This window comes from Drosophila novamexicana, unplaced genomic scaffold, assembly GCF_003285875.2.
Source record: "Drosophila novamexicana strain 15010-1031.04,08,12 unplaced genomic scaffold, DnovRS2.1 tig00000485-arrow-pilon, whole genome shotgun sequence".
In the NCBI taxonomy this organism is placed as follows: Eukaryota; Metazoa; Arthropoda; class Insecta; order Diptera; family Drosophilidae; genus Drosophila; species Drosophila novamexicana.
In genome coordinates, this window is record NW_020824808.1 from 1,015,930 (window position 1) to 1,034,773 (window position 18,844).

The following is an 18,844-nucleotide window of genomic DNA, read 5'->3' on the forward strand; positions in this document are numbered from 1 at the left end:
TAGACGCAATGGGAAGATGGACGCATATACATATGTATGTATGTATATGTACATAGAAATGTGTATGTACATACATATGTATACGAGTACATTTGACAGTCAACAAGGAGACAGGAACAGTTTTTCGATACAGGTATCGATAAAGATATTCGTAAGTTCATTTAATTGCATATGTACATAAATAAATTATTTGCAACATTTAACTCTCTAAAACGTTCCTTAAGGTGCCAGAAGATTCTTGTTCAATTTCCAACGCAATGCGGCTCGGCAACCCTGTTCAACGCTGTCTGTTGTTTGTTTTGCCGGCTTTTTTTATGCCACGCACACACACACACATGCGCAGGCATAGAAACTGCTGTCAGACGTGTTGCCGCTGGTGCGCTGTCGAGCTTCTTAGAGCGCAGCGCAGCACAACATGTTGAAGGGGAAATGTTTGTGTTTGCATCTTGTTCGAGCCGCATTGAAAGTGAATTTGAATAGAACATTTCGCTGCTGCTATATCCCTTTCTCGTTTGCTCGAGTGTCGCATGCTCCACCGACCAACCCCCAGGAAAACAACATTTGGAAAACCACCCTGCACGACGCAGACGTTTTTAGCGCCAAAACTTGTGCGAAATTTTCCTCAAATGAAAAACAAGCATTTTCCGCAGCTAGGTGGCGACGTTGTTTTCGGTGGTGGTGGAAAGTGAAAACCAGCCAACCAAACCACCCCAACACCCACCCACCCTTAAACAAAAAAGGAAAACGTGCAGCTACGCTGCCGGCGTCAAGGTTTGACCAAACGCTGCCGAGCCTCGCTGCGCTGTGCGGCTCGACCGACAACATCGAACAACTCACAACGACCCATCCACCCACCAACAACAACTACAACGACATCAATAATACGAATGAGTTTGTGTTGCCTCTGCCGGTCGCGTGCACGCGCGTGTGTGTGTGTGTGTGCGTGTTTTGAATTTCAGTTTCAGTTTGTTGTTCGTCGCTGGGCGTTCGGCCGTCGTGTGTACCGTTCGTTTCATTTAGTTGGAATTTCGCTTTTGATCTGGTTGGTTGTGTTTTCTCGCAGCACTCTCCGTTCGCCGTACTTGAAGAAAATTGGAAGTGGGCAAAGCGAAACAATGCAAAAGCAGCGAAGAACATAAGAAAAAACGGCATCGAATACGTTTCATATGCATATAATAAATATTTTCCTACTCAATAAATATATAACAAAAAAATGTAACGCATCAAGGCCAGAGTGTAGTGTGTGAAGAAAAAAACACAAGCCGGCGCCGCCAAATAAACAATTTTTGTGCGTGTGTGCAAAAAAAAACAAAAAACAAAACAAATCATGTAAAAAAAAATAATCAAAAGGAGACTTGATACAATTTTTTTGATACTAGAAACGCGCGTTGTAAACTCAGCTCAGGTATAACATTAGCAATAAAATAACAATAACAAAAATAGACTGCAATTTTGTGTACACATTTTATACAGTTAACATAAAGAAAAACAAAAAACAAAAAAAAAAAGCATGCTGAGGCAGCTGCTTAGCGAGGCTTAAATCAAATACAAATAAAGCAATAAGCAATAGCCAAAAAGAAATTTCGTGAAACACGTGCGAATTTATGGCGCCGCGTCGCAGCAGCAGCAGCAGCGGCAACTCCCAACAGCAAGAACTGCAACAGCAGCAACAACAATTGCAACTGCAGCAGGAGCCGCCGCAACTCTACAACTTTGCGACGTCAAACTCGACAAACATGGCGCCCATGCAGCAGACGCTCAGCGTCGGCGTTCAGCTGACGCGCTGCTGCTATCCTAACGGTGAATGCGTCAAACTGGACGCACTGATTGCGCTCGACGAACAGGGCCTGGCCGATTGCGTGCGCGTCCTGTGCAACAACGAGAACTGCAACGTGGGCCAGTATATGCATCGGGATTGCTTCGATCGGTGGGAGGCGGGCGTGCTGCAGCAGCTGAAGAGCAGCGCCAGGGCGCGCAGCTGGTCGGAGCGGCAGCGCGTGCAGCAGTTGTGGACGAAGAAGGGCTACGATCTGGTCTACAAGAACTGCATATGCAAGTGCGGACGCGGACAGTTGCGCAAGGATCTCGAGTGGCCCTCGACGGGCGTTTGCTTCCAGCGGCCGCTCATCAGCAGCGGCAGCGGCAGCGCCAGCAGCTGCGAAGACGATGACAAAAAGAAGGCCAAAAAGAAGCGCAATCGCAACGGCAACGGAAACGGAAACAACACCAACACCAACAACAGCAACGGCAACAACAACAACGGCAGCAATCAGAAACAGGCTAGTGTTGCACTCGCGCCGCTTAACACAAACTCGGCGAATTTAACGCCCAATCCCAATGTGGGCGTCATTGGCTCCGGCTTGCCACACAACAACAACAACAACAGCAGCAGCGGCAACAACAACAACAACCATACAACTGGCCTGCAGGCCAGCGTGGTGGCCACCCTCAGCAACATACTCATAAGCAACAACAACAATAGCAACAGCAACGTGTTGGGCCTGGATTTGCGCGCTCGCGCTGGAAGCCTCTCTTCCAGCGGCTCCAGTTCGCCCTCGGCCTCGCAGTCCAGCGCGGACAGCTCGCTGTCGCCCGTGCAGAAGCAGCAGCAGCAGCAGCAACAGTTGCACTTGCAGCAACAACAATTGCAGCTGCTGCAGCAACAGCACAATGGACTCGGCCTGGCCAAGTGCCTGCTGCAGCCGCCCAACCCGCAGCCCCCGCAGCTGCCCGCTTTGGCCAACATCAGCAATTTCAAGCCTCTCGCCAGCTACGATCAGCAGCAGCTCGTGCAGCAGCAGAAGAACAAAGAAGTCGAAATCTATTCGGAGCGTGTGCGGTAAGTTAATACAACCCCTCCCCCCCCCCCCCCCCCCCCCCCTTTTTAAAGTCAGCCCCCGCAAGCCCCTGCTAGTGCCATGATATAAATCGAACAAATTTTCCCAACATGTGGGCGCAATGTCAATAATTCAAATTAAAAGCAAAATTTGAACTTTTGCGTGAACACTACACAACAAAAATACGTTTGAAATGTCATTTGCAAAAATCAGAAATTTTGTTTTTAATAAAAAATTAAAGTTTATTGCCATAATTATATTTTATAATTGGATTTCAACAATTTATGAAAAGAAGAGGTTAATTTTTACAATTGTTTGCTTAAAATTAAAGTGAATCTTAAATTGAATAATATTAAAATTTGAATTGAACTTAAAAACAAATATATATTTTAAACATTTTTAAGAATTTTAAATTGAAATGTTAATCGTTTACATTTAAAAATACTGCCAAAAAAAATTGATATACATTAAATATTTAGGAACTCTAATTCTTTATTTTGGGTATTCTTATTGTTTAGAAAATTGTTGTTTGCATTTTTTGTTTATTTTCTTGAGTTATTTTTAAATATGAATGAGGTACGTTAAGTTCGCAAATAGATATTATTTAGTTTAAATATTGTATTCGATATATTAACATTATTTTTTAGTTTTATTTTTTTCTTGTATTTCTTATTCACAATATAATAAGATTAAATATCAACAAACCCCATTGAATTCGCGAATAGATATTTTTTAATTTACTTTTACTCCATATATGGATTTTTTCATACTGTTTTTTTTTTTTTTTTTGTGCTTATTTTTGAATATTAAACATGAAAAATCCCATTAATTCGCAAATAGACAATATTTATTTTAATTATTACCTGTATTGAAATTGTCTTAATTTTTAGCAAAAAAGTGCACAAAGAATAGTTACGCAAGAAAGTTTTTCATTTCGGAACCAATATAGAAACCAAACCAAGTCCATAACATAGGAAAAGGTTATTATAAATTAAAAAAAAAAAAAAAAAAAAAAATCTGAGAGGTGACAGTTAGTGATATAGTGATATAAGACCCTTTTTTTCTTTTATATAAAAAAACTGAAGAGGCGACAGTATAATAATTTAATAAAATTTTATCCTATTTGCTAACTTGGTTTCAATTTTGTGTTGGCCAGTGTTTAAAAGCAATTGTTTGTCGTGGACTGCGCCACAGCGCAGCGGCTTATATAACCTTGATAATTCCGACAGCGATTCTCACTTGCCAAACAGCTGCAAAAAAAAATAATAAGAAGGAAATTTATTCAATATTTGTTAATGTTCATATGCATGGACTTGCATATTTAAATGTGAATATATTTAATAAGTATTTTCAAAATATATCACAATGTTTTTTTGGTAAATATTTTCAAGGAAGTTCACTTGCAATTATGCAAATGAACCAGACTTAACGACTCCACGCTCTCTCTCTCTCTCGCCCTCTCTCTCGCGATCTCGCTCTCTTTTGCCTTCGATCGCTCTCTCTATCTCGCGCTCTCTCTTTCTCGCGCACTGATCGCTGCTTTGCGGCATTCTGTTCGCGAATTTCAATTTGTGTCTTGCCATTCTGCTTGTTATTTCCTTTTTGGTCGCACACTTATTATTTATTTATATACACATGTACGTACATGTGCGTCAGTGTGTGTGTATGTGTGCTTGTGCTTGTATTTGCATTACGAGTTTCACTTTTATCGAATTGAGTTTATTATTTTTGCTTTCCTTTGCCGCTTGCTTTATCTGTTTGTGTGTGTTTTTATCCACAACTTTGGGTCAAGGTTTGCCATTTGCCTGCTCCTTGTCATTCGTTCTGCCCCAACCCAACAGGTCGCCAGTGTTGCCACTGCGGGCGCAGATTGAAGAGTTGCCCTGACACATGTGAGACGCACTCGGCTCGGCTGACGCATGGCATAAAAATCATGAGAAATTAATCAAAAAATTATTGAAATGAATAAACAACACATATTTATATATAGAACTATGTAAAAGCTTAAACACAAACATTTATACTTTTATTTTCGTTATGCCCAATTTTAATATTTCCGTTTCTTAAAGCGAATTCGTCGTCGGGCGCGCATTAAAATTTATTCCAGCGCTCGATAAAAATACAAGCGTACGTATGTGTGTGTGTATACACTCATACATATATGTATGTATGTGAGCTCGTCAAAGAGCAAAACAAGCAGCAAACGTTGAACAACAACAGTTTGAAGAAGAAGCAGCAGAAGCATGGCACAAATAGAAGCAGAAAAAAAAAGAATTAGATCGTGTTTGTATTTTTGGTTGTGGCCCTCTTTTTGCTTTTATTTCTTGTTGATTTCCAGCTCTTCTCTCACTTAACATACAACACATACACATGCATACATGCATACATACACACATACATCTATAAGTACTTGCGTGCATGTGCGTTGTTCGCGGAGTGTCTTGTTTCTGCTTGTTTTTTCGTTCACAGCAAGATCCCCGAGCCTGTGCAGCATATTTGGCCCGAGATTAAACCCTTCCCCTGTTGCTGCTCTGCATTTGTTGCGCTTCCAAGTAGGTTCGCCGCAGCCCTCAGCAAGATATGAAAAAACTTCTTCTAATTCCCTCTTTGTTCATCTCTGTTGTTGTCGTGCTTCTGTCTTTTGTCCAGTTTTCAAGGCCGTGTTATTTGTTTTCATTTATTTTTGCACTCACATTTGTTGTTGTCGCCGCTTTCGCATATTCTTTACGCTGTTCTCTGATTTAATTTTCATCTGTTTTCGCTTCAAGCGCTCAATTGCTGCGCCTATGCCGCATTCTCTCTCTCACGCTCTCCCTCTCGCTCTCTCTCTCACTCGCCGCATTGCTATTACTTGTGGATTGCATTTGCTGCTTATCAGAAGAAATAAAAAAACCGGCTGATTTGTTATTTTTTGCGTGCGCGCTTTTTAATTCATAAAAGCAGCTTTTTTTTTATCGTTTCTTTTTTTTTTTGTGTATTTTTGTTTTGCTAAATTTATTTTGTTTGCTATTTTTAGCGCCACACGCGGCGACTCGTGTTTTTTTCCTTTCTTATTTTGATAAACAAAACATTTCTGGCATTTTTCTTACTTACTTTAATACATATTAAATTCCCCCTCCCTCCCATTGCGCGCCTAAGCTCTGCAGGCACACACAAACGCGCACTCCCTATCTCACTCCCACTTCTATAGAGGTGTGTGTGTGTGTGTGTGTGTGTGTGTGTATAACGTGTTTGCCGGCATTTTCTTTTATGTATTCGTCGTATTCAATGTCAAGGTTAAGACTTATTTTATGTATTCATTTTGTTTGGGCGTTTGTTTTTATGATTTTTATTTTCTGCTGCTCTTTCGCCTGCCTAAAGCGAAACTTTTTCATTTTGCAGAAAGCTCTTCCTGTTTGGAGCAGCAACAACAACAACAACAACTTTAACAACAACAGACAAACAACAGCCTAAAGACCTCTCTCGCTGCTTTGTCTGCAAGTGATTTATGCCCTCCCCCCCACTGTTGTGATTAGTCATGGTCTGTGTGCTACAGCACCCTTCTCTCTGCCACCTCTACCACCCCACACGTCTCCTCGTCTCTTCACACCCACGTGTGTCGAGTCCGTTCGTCGTGTGCTCTCTTCAAATCTATTGCCCTCTTCCCCCTCGCTGCCATCATGCGTGCTTTCAAATAGTTTTTGAAATTTTTTAAAGAATTTCTAGGTGGAAGGGGGGGGGGGTGTCAGAATAACTAACGCTCAATTGCAAACAAATTGCGCAGGGCACAACGCAAATACTTGCGCAAAAATAGATGCATTAGACGCAAAAACAACAACTAAGATAGCAAAAAAAAAAAAAAAAACAAAAACAAAAACAAAAACGTATATGAAAAACAATTACCGAGTGTCTACGAATTTGTTTTTATCGACGCCACCAGCCGCAAATCTTTGCAACGCCCTCGCGCGGAAGTGCGACGCGTTTGGTGTGAAAAATTGTACTTAACTAGCTTGCAGAATGCTGACGGGTAGTCTCGACTATGGCACATACCACGTACTTGCTGTAATGCTAAATCGAAAAAGTGTTCGAAACTCTTTGACCAATCGAGCCATTACAAGTTCAATAACAGTTAATCGATAATGTTATCGATAGTCTCGCCGAGCATATAAATGAAATTTTCATTCCGATATCCGTTAATCGAGAATGTCATCGTTATTCTTCTGACCCAAGGCTCGATATTGTTATCGAAAGTATGTGTGCAAATCTTTAACCAATCGCTAGCCTTTAACTTATTAAAACACAAGATATTACAACTATAATCGTTAACGTTATCGATAGTCTCTCTGAATCATATTCGTAACGATAATGTTATCGATAAGTTATCTGCAAACATTTTTGATCTAAATGCGTGTGTGTTACGTTCTGTGTATATAGTCAGTATACCCGCTCGAAAAGTTGTATATATTTTTGGTATAATGAAAATTAACAAATTTTGCACGACATTTATTGTGGTTGTTGATTATAGGACCGCGCCAGGCAGTCGTATTGGAGCACCCGCCCAAACCCTCTAAACCATATCGTGTACCAAGTTGAACAAGTTAAAAACTATATGTATATATACAGTGAAAACTCACTTGGATGGGCAGTGATTGTGATTGTGGGGTAAGAGGAGTGTGTTTGCCCAAAGGAGGGAGGGAGAATGATTTGACTGGCAATGTCCGCCCAAAAGGGGTGTCCGTTATAAGAGTTCCCACTGTATAAGTATATACTGTGTGAATATGTATCTACTTATGTGTATAGAGTTGAGTGTATTCAAAATTATGAAATAGTATTATTGCGCGTCGCGTCATTCGCATCGCCGCCAGATGTTATGTGAAAATTGTTTTTGTTTTTTTGTGTTCTTGGGTTTGGACACGACTACGGGAAGGCGGGACGGGGCGGGACGGGACGGCGGGGCTAGCTAGTAATTCATATAACACTAATTGAGCACGTTCCAAAACTGTCGTCTAGACTTCAAGCATAAAATCTGCAATGTAAAATTTTTATTATGGCGGAAGCAAATTGCCATTACATCAATTGTTGTTGTTTTGTTTGTGTGTGGAGAGAATCGGAATAGGTTCCCTCGATACTTAAATATATATGTACATATATATATATATATATATATATATATATATATTTATTGATATTTTGTGTAAGGTTAGGTTTGTTTTATATTGCGAATACACACATCAAATAAACCCTCTTGTGTAGGGGCCGCAGCGAAGCATGAAATGAATTGTGCTACGGGCGGTCAGAGGTCATAGGGCATTTGCAGCTAAATTGAGGAAACATTAAAAAAACACATTGACACTTGGCAGTAAACAATTAGAAATTATAGTCAGGCATTTCGTGGGGGAAAAAGTTTTTCAATAAAGTACATTTTTCAGAACTTATATTTTCAATTACGCAATTAGGGCTTGGGCTATAAGAGAAGTACAACAGCAAAGGAAGAGAAAGAGATATGTATTGCTTCAACTCTTCAAGTAGTATATATTTTATTGAGAGCTCTTAAATGTTATTAATTAAGCAAAACTACCAGGTATTAAATTTATTAACAGCATGAGAACATATCGCTTGCTAAAATAAATACCTTCTAAGTCACATAAACCATTTGCAAATTAAAGCACATGCATGATAAAAGAGCTCCTCGGGCTGGCAAAAAAATTGAAAAGAAAAATACAAAGCTGGGGGCAAGTTTTATTTAAAAGCAAATAAAGTATGCATTGCTGAGCCAACACACCCAGCTCCAACCTTTTACTACCCACACCTGACCGCAACTGCTATTAATGAAATCTTTGCCAAAAAACACACGCATACCTTACACACACTCGCACACACACATAATACATAGAAAGCACACAGGCATAACCTATGCCAAGCACCCAGCGGGAATAAACTGCTCAAAGGAAGTAGTTCTTGTTATGCATGCAAAAATGCTGATATGTACTAAGCTATACTATACACATAAAATAAGTTAAATGCCTACGAAAAGTAACTGTCTACCTTTGAAGTTTAGCTTGAATAAAGCTAAAAGTCTATGTAGCTTTACATATATATTTATATATATTATTATACTTTATTGGTCTTTCTTTTTTTTTAAATAGTAAGGGGGAACCAAGTGCTAAAAAGAAGTATTTTGTTATATATATATATTTGTATGCTATACTTATTTCCATTATATTATTCCAAGTATTATATGCCTCAAAAAATATATATTTAAAAAACGAACTATCGCTTGCTGGAGTACTGAAAATATCATGACTCATGTAATTCAGCCTGAAAAAAAGCTAAAATATATATATGTTTTTCTATAACTCAGTAGAAACCAAATGCTAAAAAGCCATAATTCATGTAATGCATGCAAAAGTGCTGAAAAAGGTAGTGGAAATTTCATGACTAGCAAACTTTTGGCTTATCTATATTCTTGTTCAAAAAACAAAATGCTTGAACAAATTTCGCTGCATTATTATACATTAAAGTAACTGTCTACCTTTGAAGATAGATATTGATAGATTCAACTGGGAAGTTAAACATATATTATATATGGTATCTGTATTTTCTGTCTGTCGCCTGCCTGCGCCTACGCTTTACACACACACACACAGACACATGTGCACACATATGCATCAGTCGCCTATCGAACGGCGCATGTCTGACGTTGTCAAGCCCCTCCATCCCCATTCCCCCCTTTGAACCTGCTGCCCCGTACTTCATGTCCCCCTCCAGTCGGATTTTCATTGCCAACAGACAATGCCAGGGCCAAACTCCATTACAAACGCGTACACCCACAGCATGAGCAACACCCACCAGCAGCTGCAACAACAGCGTATACGTACACACATGCACACACACTGCAAAGGAGTCGCTGGCTTATGGCCAACATGCAGGACAGGAAGCGTGTAGAGCAAAATGCTGAGCCAACTGAAGCCTTTCAAGTTGCCAAAGCCGGCAAAGAGCCGTAATGTAAATGTGTGTGTGTGTGTGTGAGTGTGTGTGCCGTGTTTATCTGTCTGCCCTCATGTGGTTGTGTGTGTGTGCGCATTTAGGCTTTTGTGCGAGCCAAACGAGGCGAGGCCCATACCCAGACCCTGGCCCTGGCCCTGGCCCAGACCCAGGACCAGCAGCAGGCGCGCAGTTGCGCCTCTCTGCTGCAAGCTGAAATTGCAATCAATATTGCGGCCCCATTGTTGTAGTTGTTGTAGCTGTTGTTGTTGCCGTCGAGCAGCTGCCAGACACAAAAACGCAACATGGAATAAAAAATAATACAACATAACTGGCAACAGTAAAAACGAGGCTCGTAAATGAAAGCAGCTCTCGGAGCAAGAATGAAAAATTCCACATACTCACACACACACACACACACACACACATATGCATATAGAAATGTACTCATATGCGCACTCATACACGTATTCGTATTCGCATTCACATTTTTTGCAGAACAAAACCAAAATTGTGTGTTTGTCTGCAACTGCCCCACGGGTGCCACAGGCTCCACAAGAGCAACACACACACACACACACACACTCATACTCACACATCCATTCGCTCATTCACAGGCAGCACTCACTTTAGTTGGTTTGCTTGCCTGTGCCCTATTTGATATCCATTAAAACGATTCAGTTGCCACCCTCCCAAAAAAAAACAGACTCACGCTTAATGCATGCAAATGCAATGTGTGTGCGTGTGTGTGTGTGCTCTATTGGAGTGCATTTGATTTGCAATTTGTGTCGCTTGCATCCTTTTTGTGCGTGTGCATCAGACGCTTTCTATGTCCACTTTTATTTGTTTATTAGTTTTGGGCACAGTTGCAATTTTCATTTGGCCAACACAGACAGCAGAAGCAGGGGCTGTGGGGGGAGGAGGTGACTTGGCATTGGGTTGGAAAATTTGAAAATTTCTGTACTGTATGCCGCCTGCTGCTGCCGTCTGGCAGTCATAAATCATTTGATTTTGATCCATTTCGATAGCAAATGTTTGTTAATTAAGCGAAAGTTGCTCAGAGCATGAAGTTTGGGTAAAGTTAATTAATAAATTAATCAGCTTAGCAGGAGACTTAGCACATATAGCTGGACTGACAAAGAAAATAAATCTCGTCTTTAATTATTGGCACTTAATATCAATTGATTAGATTCTAACTGAAAATATGTTTTACAATTTCTATTTATTTATATAAAAAATGATCATAAATAGAGTTGCTGGAATTAAAAAATACGAAAAATCATTCGAAAATTTCGTTAGAAATTATATTTTTAATTTAAATATTAGAAACGTTTGTTTTGTAAAAATGTTATTTTTGTCAGCAGACTGCAAATTTGCAAAGGCTGCCACAATTTTCTTCTTTGGGCGAAGGATAATTCGGGTAGTTCTAATTAGCTTGAGGTATTTCTCATTTTCACTCTTGGACTGCGCTTCACAATTGGCAGTTAAGCCTGTAATTTATGTGTGCGTCGAGTGGTAATTGTAATTGCAGGGCCCATTCCATTCTGGATAAGCTTTAATCATTGTATATCTCACGGGTAGATTATAAATTTTGGTAGCTTTTCGTTGCACTGTATCATGCTCTTAATGATCGACAGACACGCCCCTTGCAGAGCTTAAAATGCGTTTGGTGCAGCCTAAAACATCAACATCAACAGCAACAACAAGAACAAGTTCAACAACGGAAACATGAATGTATTTATTTATTTTGCTGCTTCATCGTAAAAATAATTTGGTTATATTGCCATAAACAAAAATTTTGGATAAAAAAAAAAGGAGAAAGAAACTGAGCAAAGGCTCCAAGAGTCAAGTTGCAGTCATTGTTGTTCCTGCTAATGTTGCATGCAACCAAAAAGTACGAAAACCCGTAAAAAAAAAAAAACAAAAAAAAAACACCAAAAAAAGGCAATCGTAACGCGTTTTATGTCCTCGTCATGCTGTTGGGGTTCGACTTTTATTTGGGGTCCGTTCGAAATCCGCAAATCAACGCCACATGCGCTCGCTTTCTGTTAACCCAAAAAGGAAATGAGTAGTGAGCGCTCTCCTGGGAGATACCCTGTAAAGAGTTAATTGCTATAAATAAAAATAAAATTGTTTTAAGCGAGAAGCTTTTAAGTTCCTCAGTCTTATAAAGCAATAAGAGTGAGTAGTTATTTACCATGTTTTAAATAAGTAGCTATTGCAGTTCGTGCAAACGAACAAATATTACATTCAATGTTAGGGGATCATGAGTATTTAGAACAAGAGCGCATAGATGAACCTTTATACGAAGCTTTTAATCTGTAGCTCCTATAGTTCCTGAGATCGAATAGGTATCTTTTCAATATCGTGGGAAGAATAAGGAAAAGAAGAACCTTTATAACAAATTTTAAGCCCTCATGTGCCTAGCTCCTCTAGTTCCTGAGATCGTACAAATATTTCTTTCAATTTTTGGGGAACGTGTGTATATAAACCAAGAGTTTATAGAAGAATCCATTGATCGAGTCTTAAATCGGTAGCTCTTGTACTTGGTGCTTTCTGCTCTAATAAAGAGTATATATATATATTTTATTGTTTCAAAGAAGCCTGCCAGTGCCTGTTACAATTGCTTGCGTAATTCTATAAGACCCCATTTAAGTAATTTTTAATGAGTACAGGGTATACAAATTGTATTGCGCTCTTCCAATGCCTGCAGTTTGTCTGCGCTTCTTAACAGTGGGTAATGTATGTGTGTATACACACACGTATATTTAATTGCTCCGCGTTGCCTTTCTTTTGCATCTGCTTCTTTTGCATTGCCATTGACATTTGCTTGGCCATGACCAACACTTATTCAATTAAGCAAAACGCAAAAGTTGTTAACATAAAAACCAACAGGGCCGGCAAATCCACCGAGCATATGTACCGCTCCGTACCGTTCCGTCCCGTCCGCACGCTACCCTGTAACCGATCAAAATCATGAAGCGTCAAATTGTTATGAGCATAAGATGGAAAGATACAAATGGCAACGGTTATCGCACCAGAGAAACGCAATCAGTCGTGACAGAGAAATGGCCAAAAGCAGAGGTTGTCCTTCTCTCTCTCACACTCTCACTCTCTCGCTCTCTCTCCCTAATTCTCTCCCTCTTTTGGAGAGTTGGAGAAAACAAACAAGCAGCAAACAAGCAAACTAAGCACTTGCTGACTGCAACTAAATAGATATTATATAAGCATAAAGAATATGTTTGCCGCCAGCTAAAGAAAGAAATTGAAGACCCGCCACAACCCATAACAACACTCCCACCCCGTCACCCCGCCCTCCCTAGTACTTGAGAGTGAACTAAACAAGCTAATAATCATAAAACCAAATGACTTTGAACGTCGCTACGCTCTGTCTGTCCATCTATTTGTCTGTCTGTCTGTCTGTCTGCGCGCCGCCAGGATGTGTGGCAGGACGAGAGCTGTCTAGTTGTGGCATCTGCAGCGCGTCTCAGCAATGGGCGACAAAAAAATCATCAACATTATCATCAAGCTGCTTGTCGAAAGAGGCGATTAAAATTTAAGCTTCATTTGCGCTTTGCTGTTGCTGTTGCTGCTGCTGCTGTGGGCGTTGCGTGTGGGGGTGTGGCATGCTGCATGCTTCACTAACTGAATGACTGACTGTTGCCGCCAACGAAGCTGCTGTGATTGAGTAGGTGTCAATAATCGTTGGGGCTTCGCTTCATATTTTCTATATACAACACATTTAAATGGCTCCGCTGTGCACGAAATGCGATTATAATGCAAAGTTGAGCTATACGAGCTATAAGTTAGTGTACTTGAGGTGTCTTATCAAATCAAACAAGTGGAAATGAACTGTCAGCAAAGGTTAAACTGGAAAAGGTTACTTATAAAACTGAGTGTTTGCTATAAGTAATTGAAAATGTTATACGCTATCTATTAGATAAGTTTTTGTACTCTTGTATTCTTATGTTTCCGTATATATATTTGACAAGCGTGAAATTGAGAAGCTAGAACAGCTTTTTCAAACTGAGTCTTAAGGTCTTAAAGGGTTGGGAATATATTTTTAGTGGTCTCTAAGGGATCTGTAGTCTTGAAAATAAATGGAAAGACTTTTATGACTTGAAGCAAGATCTTTTTTCTAAATGTGCATATATATTATTATAGGTTTGCCTTTATATGGTATGGTTTTGCCTCTGCCTTAAATAACGAAGTTCATGTGTCAATTGAGAGAGTATATTTTCGTTTGGCTCGAACAACTATCACAAAACTCCTACAAAAACAAAAAAAAACTTTCGCACGCCACAATTTTGTTGTATTATGGACAACCCAATCACCGATATAATTAATAATAACAACACACACACACACACACACGTGCAAGAGCAACAACAACTGCAACACTTCAGGCCAATGAGCTCTGGCAATGATCGTTGCTGCTTCGTTGGCTTCGATGAACGCCGTTGGCTTTTTATTGCCTGGCGGCGCTTTGAAAGGCGGCGTTCAAATAAAATTGCAACGTATCTATTGCAACAACAGCAACAACATTGGCAACAACAAACAGTTGCAATTTAGCTGCAACGACAACAAATACTGCCTGGCAGTTTATTGAACTTCTTGCGGGCGCCAGCTACAATTAAAAATAAATGTTTAAAATTGAAAACAAAAAAAATACGAGAAGCCCCTCACTAAGTTGTCAGTTGATGCAATTAAAAAATAAACTACCACAAAAAAAATACCATCGCACAGCCCAGCGACAAAGTTAATGAAAGATATGAAAGATCTTTAACAGGCTACTCACACATATATATATATACACATATATATAGGCAGGCAGACCTGCTCATATGTGCACAACACTTAGTTACTCCTAAGAAAAAGAAAAAAAAAGCGAGGCAACTTTCACTTTCGGTCATTTCGAGTGCCTGGGACGAGTCCCGTCGGCCCCTTATGCTGTGCCCCCGCGCCCGTCTTTACTGATGACAACAGGCACAAACTAAAAAACTAAAAAAAAAAAAAAAAAAAAAATGATAATAAAAATGCAACATTTATTGCGATCGCTGGCTTCACTTTCGTTTTTTTAGGCTGTCGATAAAATTTTATTTAACCAAAAAGCGCATAAAAATTGCATTTGCCTCAGATTTATATCAATGCCGCATAAATTGAAAAGAAAGTAACTATAAAAATGTATAAAAAAGAGAATTGGGTTTTATTTTGGCTTGATAGATATGCGTTTGTGGTTAACAGCTCTGGAAACCCAAATATATAGGTTATCAGAACAATTGTTGCTGAATTTTTGAACTGCAGTTAGTTTATTGTATCTATATGTTAATGCTTAAAACTCTAAACTGAATAATTAAGTTTGAACTATTACTAAGCAGTGTAGAAAGAAATGAAATTTCGTAATGATCTTCTGAGGTTCTGTTCAAATAGGTAATTGGTAATTTTCGTTTTCTTTTTGAAGAGAGTGGTTTTTTCGTTAAAATTATCTTCATTTAGAACACTAATATTCATATAAACTAATAACACTCAAAATCGTGTGTCTGAATCCTGATATCTTTAAAATAAGCTGCAATTTACAACACTAAAAGCCTTAGTTATTAACTTTAACAACACTGATATTATGTATACGAGGTTGTGTTGACAACCCTATCGGCTTGTTAACTTGGCTGTGCTTTAATAAATCTACCTAAACTCTAGCTTAGCTTTTTGTCTATTTTAACTCAGTTATTTAGCCCTCTTAAGCACACAAATTACATATGGAACAATTGCCAGAAACTGAACCAAAAAAAAAAAGCAGTTTTCTTCAGACAGTCTTTCATATTTCAAAATTATATTTGCCTCTCTTGTTACTCCTTTTTTGCTTTCTGATTTAGCATAAAGCCACACACAAAGTTCTTGGCTATATATAGATGTTTATAAATATATTTATATGTAGAGATGTATGGCGCACATATACTTCGCATAATGTTCTTGCTTGTAATATTTATTATATTTATGGCCTAGACCTTTTGCTACTTATAAGCCGATAAGACCATGGGCAGCTCCACAGTCAGCCGCTGCGATGCACACAATGAAATGCCATTGAGAAGCTGAAAAGAAACAGGGTATAAAAGAAGAAGAGCTAAAGCAGAAAAAAAAAAGCGTCAACCGTCAGCAGATGCTACCTTAAGATTAAGGCCCAGTTACAATGGCAGCAACCGCAAGGCTTTTTTTACAGAGTACATTTTCGTCATTGTTTTTTTTTTCTTTTTCGTTTTCTTAACAACAATTTTATCGCGTGCATAAACAAGCTGCAGCGTGAAGGGTTGTCGTGGGGGTCGATCCCCTCCTCACTGAAAAACGACTCCGGCAAGCGACTTGTTTCGAACTTCGAACTGACTTTTAAGTTTACAAAGTCATGCAACATGGCCATGTGCAGCATCATTTCGTTTACCGCCTGAGTTGTCATTGTTGTTGCTGTTGTTCTTGTTGTTGTTGTTTTTGTTGTTGTTGTTTTTGTTGTTGTTGTTGTTGGCCGCAACTGTCAGCGACTGTTAAAATTATTGCAGGACATTTGCCAAAATGGCCAAAAGGCGAACTTTTTATTTATTTACGCGGCCGCCATTCAACATTTATGAAAAGCACTTTTTCTCGCCGTTTGTTGTTGTTCATTTTTGTTGCACAGCAATTATAAAGCAACAACAAGAAAGACGACAACAACACAAACAACTTCTTGGCTGATTTTCAGGTCAAGTTTAGCCCCAGAACAAAAGATGTAAAAAATTATTTATCATTTTTACTTTTTTTCAACGACCCTTCTTGAATTAATATCACTTTATATAGCATCAATACATATGCATAACTGTAGCTCAGCTTAAACGTGAAAACCAGATTTTTCTTTGTTCCGTGCTCCTTCAATATTTCTTTGTCTGGATTTAGTCTCAATATAAGTTGATTAATATTTATTAAATTTATTGATGTATTAAGTGTTTGCTTATTTTTTATATGTATTTATAGCACCCATTAGACTTATAATATGTCCCTGATCGTATTTCCTGATGTTGCTCACATATAAATTAAATTTATTATTTTACACCTTTTTACATTTTTATATATTTATATATTAAATGTACATAGGTACATAACATACATACATACATACACACATAACATAACGTATATAACATATAGAACACATATAAAATACATAACATACATTCATAATATATATGAAATACATACATAATATATAACATACATATATATATATATATATATATATATATTTATTTACATATATATATATTTATATACAAAGCACTTTTTTTCTCCCCTCCAAAAATTAACCAAATTTTTAGGAAAATTTTCATTATAACCTATTCTAAAACGAAATTTCATACTCAATTTAAGTTTTGTTTTGTTTTTGTTTTCTTTACAGGTAAGTCAAGTGGGGATTTTGGCTCAATGTCTCAAGTGGCGCAACGGGCAGGTAATAAATCGCAGCAAATGGCGCACAACTTTTGCGCTTGCCTCATTGACGGTGGGTGAGTTTGGGAATTGTCTAAAGATGATCTCTCTGTCTTTCTTCCTTTCTCTGGCTGGTTCTCGCTCTCTGTGCGATTTGTTGACGCTTTAAGTTAAACGCTCCCCGCGGCGCCATAAAGCAACATTTAAGCGCAGTTTAATGGTTCAATGACATAATGAATATGCAACACGCGCAGCAGACGCTTCCAGCAGGAGCAACTGCACCCTGCCCCTGTCCCTGTCCCTGTCCCGCCCTACCCAGGCAGCCAGCTTGCCTGGCAGCTAATTAGCTGCATTCATAATTTTTCGTGCACATTATTTACATGTTAAGTAAGGCAGCGTCATGAACGGAGCACGGAGCAGGACCGAGAGGGGTCCAGACAGCCGCAGGAATGGGATAACCGCAAAAGACACAACATTGTCCTCCTGCTACCGTTCGTGCTGCTCCTGCTGCTCCTACTTCTTGTCGACTTCCTCTTTGTCATGGCTTGTTCCTGGCATTGCTTCTTGCTGCCGCACAAAAGCCTCAGCAACTCGGCAAATTATTTACAGTTATGCGCCTGCATTTCCATGCCGTAAGTTGGAACTCTTACAAGTTGCAACCAAAAAAAGAACAGCACAGGACCAACGGAAATAAAAAGATAGTGCAGGAAAATCAAACCCGGCTGCGTGATACTCTGTGTTCAGCAGGAAAGCAGCCTAAAACGATTCAATTTGATTCTGTGCGTGATAGTAGGCGTGGCAAATGCAATGTTTGGCTTAGATCTGTCAAGTAAGCCAATATAAATAATGCATTGACTCTAAAACTGGCGTAGAACACAATTGATAACTAAGACACACCCCTTTATGCTGCACGAACAGGGTATGGTAAAGCCCTGTAGCACAGAGGCGGAAGCAGCGCGTCTTCAACAGCGTCTCGAACTGCAAGTGAAAAGTTTTTTAATTGAAAAATTTAAAGTTTATATATTATTGAACAGACAAAAACAATGAGAAGTCGTTGAAACAAAAGCAAAACTTGCCCAAGTTGGCAGTTTGCAGTTTGAAGTTTGAGTTTGAGTTTGGGTTAAATGGCGACCCAAGACGACAACAAAAGACGACAGCTTAAAATTGCTGAAAAATGCCTCAGCACTTGGCGCAGCGGGTGCATGCAACATGAGCCTGCAACACGGTTGCCACTTTACTTAAGCGGCTTAGCAGCTCTCCAAAAAGATGGTGCGCGGCTCGTTAATAATGCAGCCAACCAGCGCCAGGCACCTGGCCAAGATCAGGGCCAACTTCTTTGCCAGGGCTTACACAAAATGTGACTTAAAATGTTGTAGCCGGGCTTTAACGAAAGGGGGTATGTTGGACTATAATGTGCGCATTAAATCGATAAAATATTTAACCGTTCGACGCTATCAATTTTCATTTTCATTCTGTGTTATCCTGGCGCCAGTGCTCGGCAGGACAGCAGGACAACACGCCTTGAGTGGCCCCTAGACAAACCAACAACTGGGCGCGACGCTGCTTGTGATTTATGCGACTGTTGCTGCTGCAGCGCG

At 39.4% G+C, this 18,844-nt stretch overlaps 1 protein-coding gene across 1 annotated transcript in view; it reads left to right on the forward strand.

Annotated features, from left to right (window-relative positions):
• Window positions 1–1,318: 1,318 nt before the first annotated feature.
• LOC115761563 (headcase protein) overlaps window positions 1,319–18,844 on the forward strand; it is a 100,448-nt gene continuing 82,922 nt past the window's right edge. Inside the window, 1 exon segment of the mRNA XM_030703348.1 lies at window positions 1,319–2,839. Within this exon segment, the coding sequence (XP_030559208.1) occupies window positions 1,605–2,839 (1,235 nt within the window). The 5' untranslated portion in view covers window positions 1,319–1,604.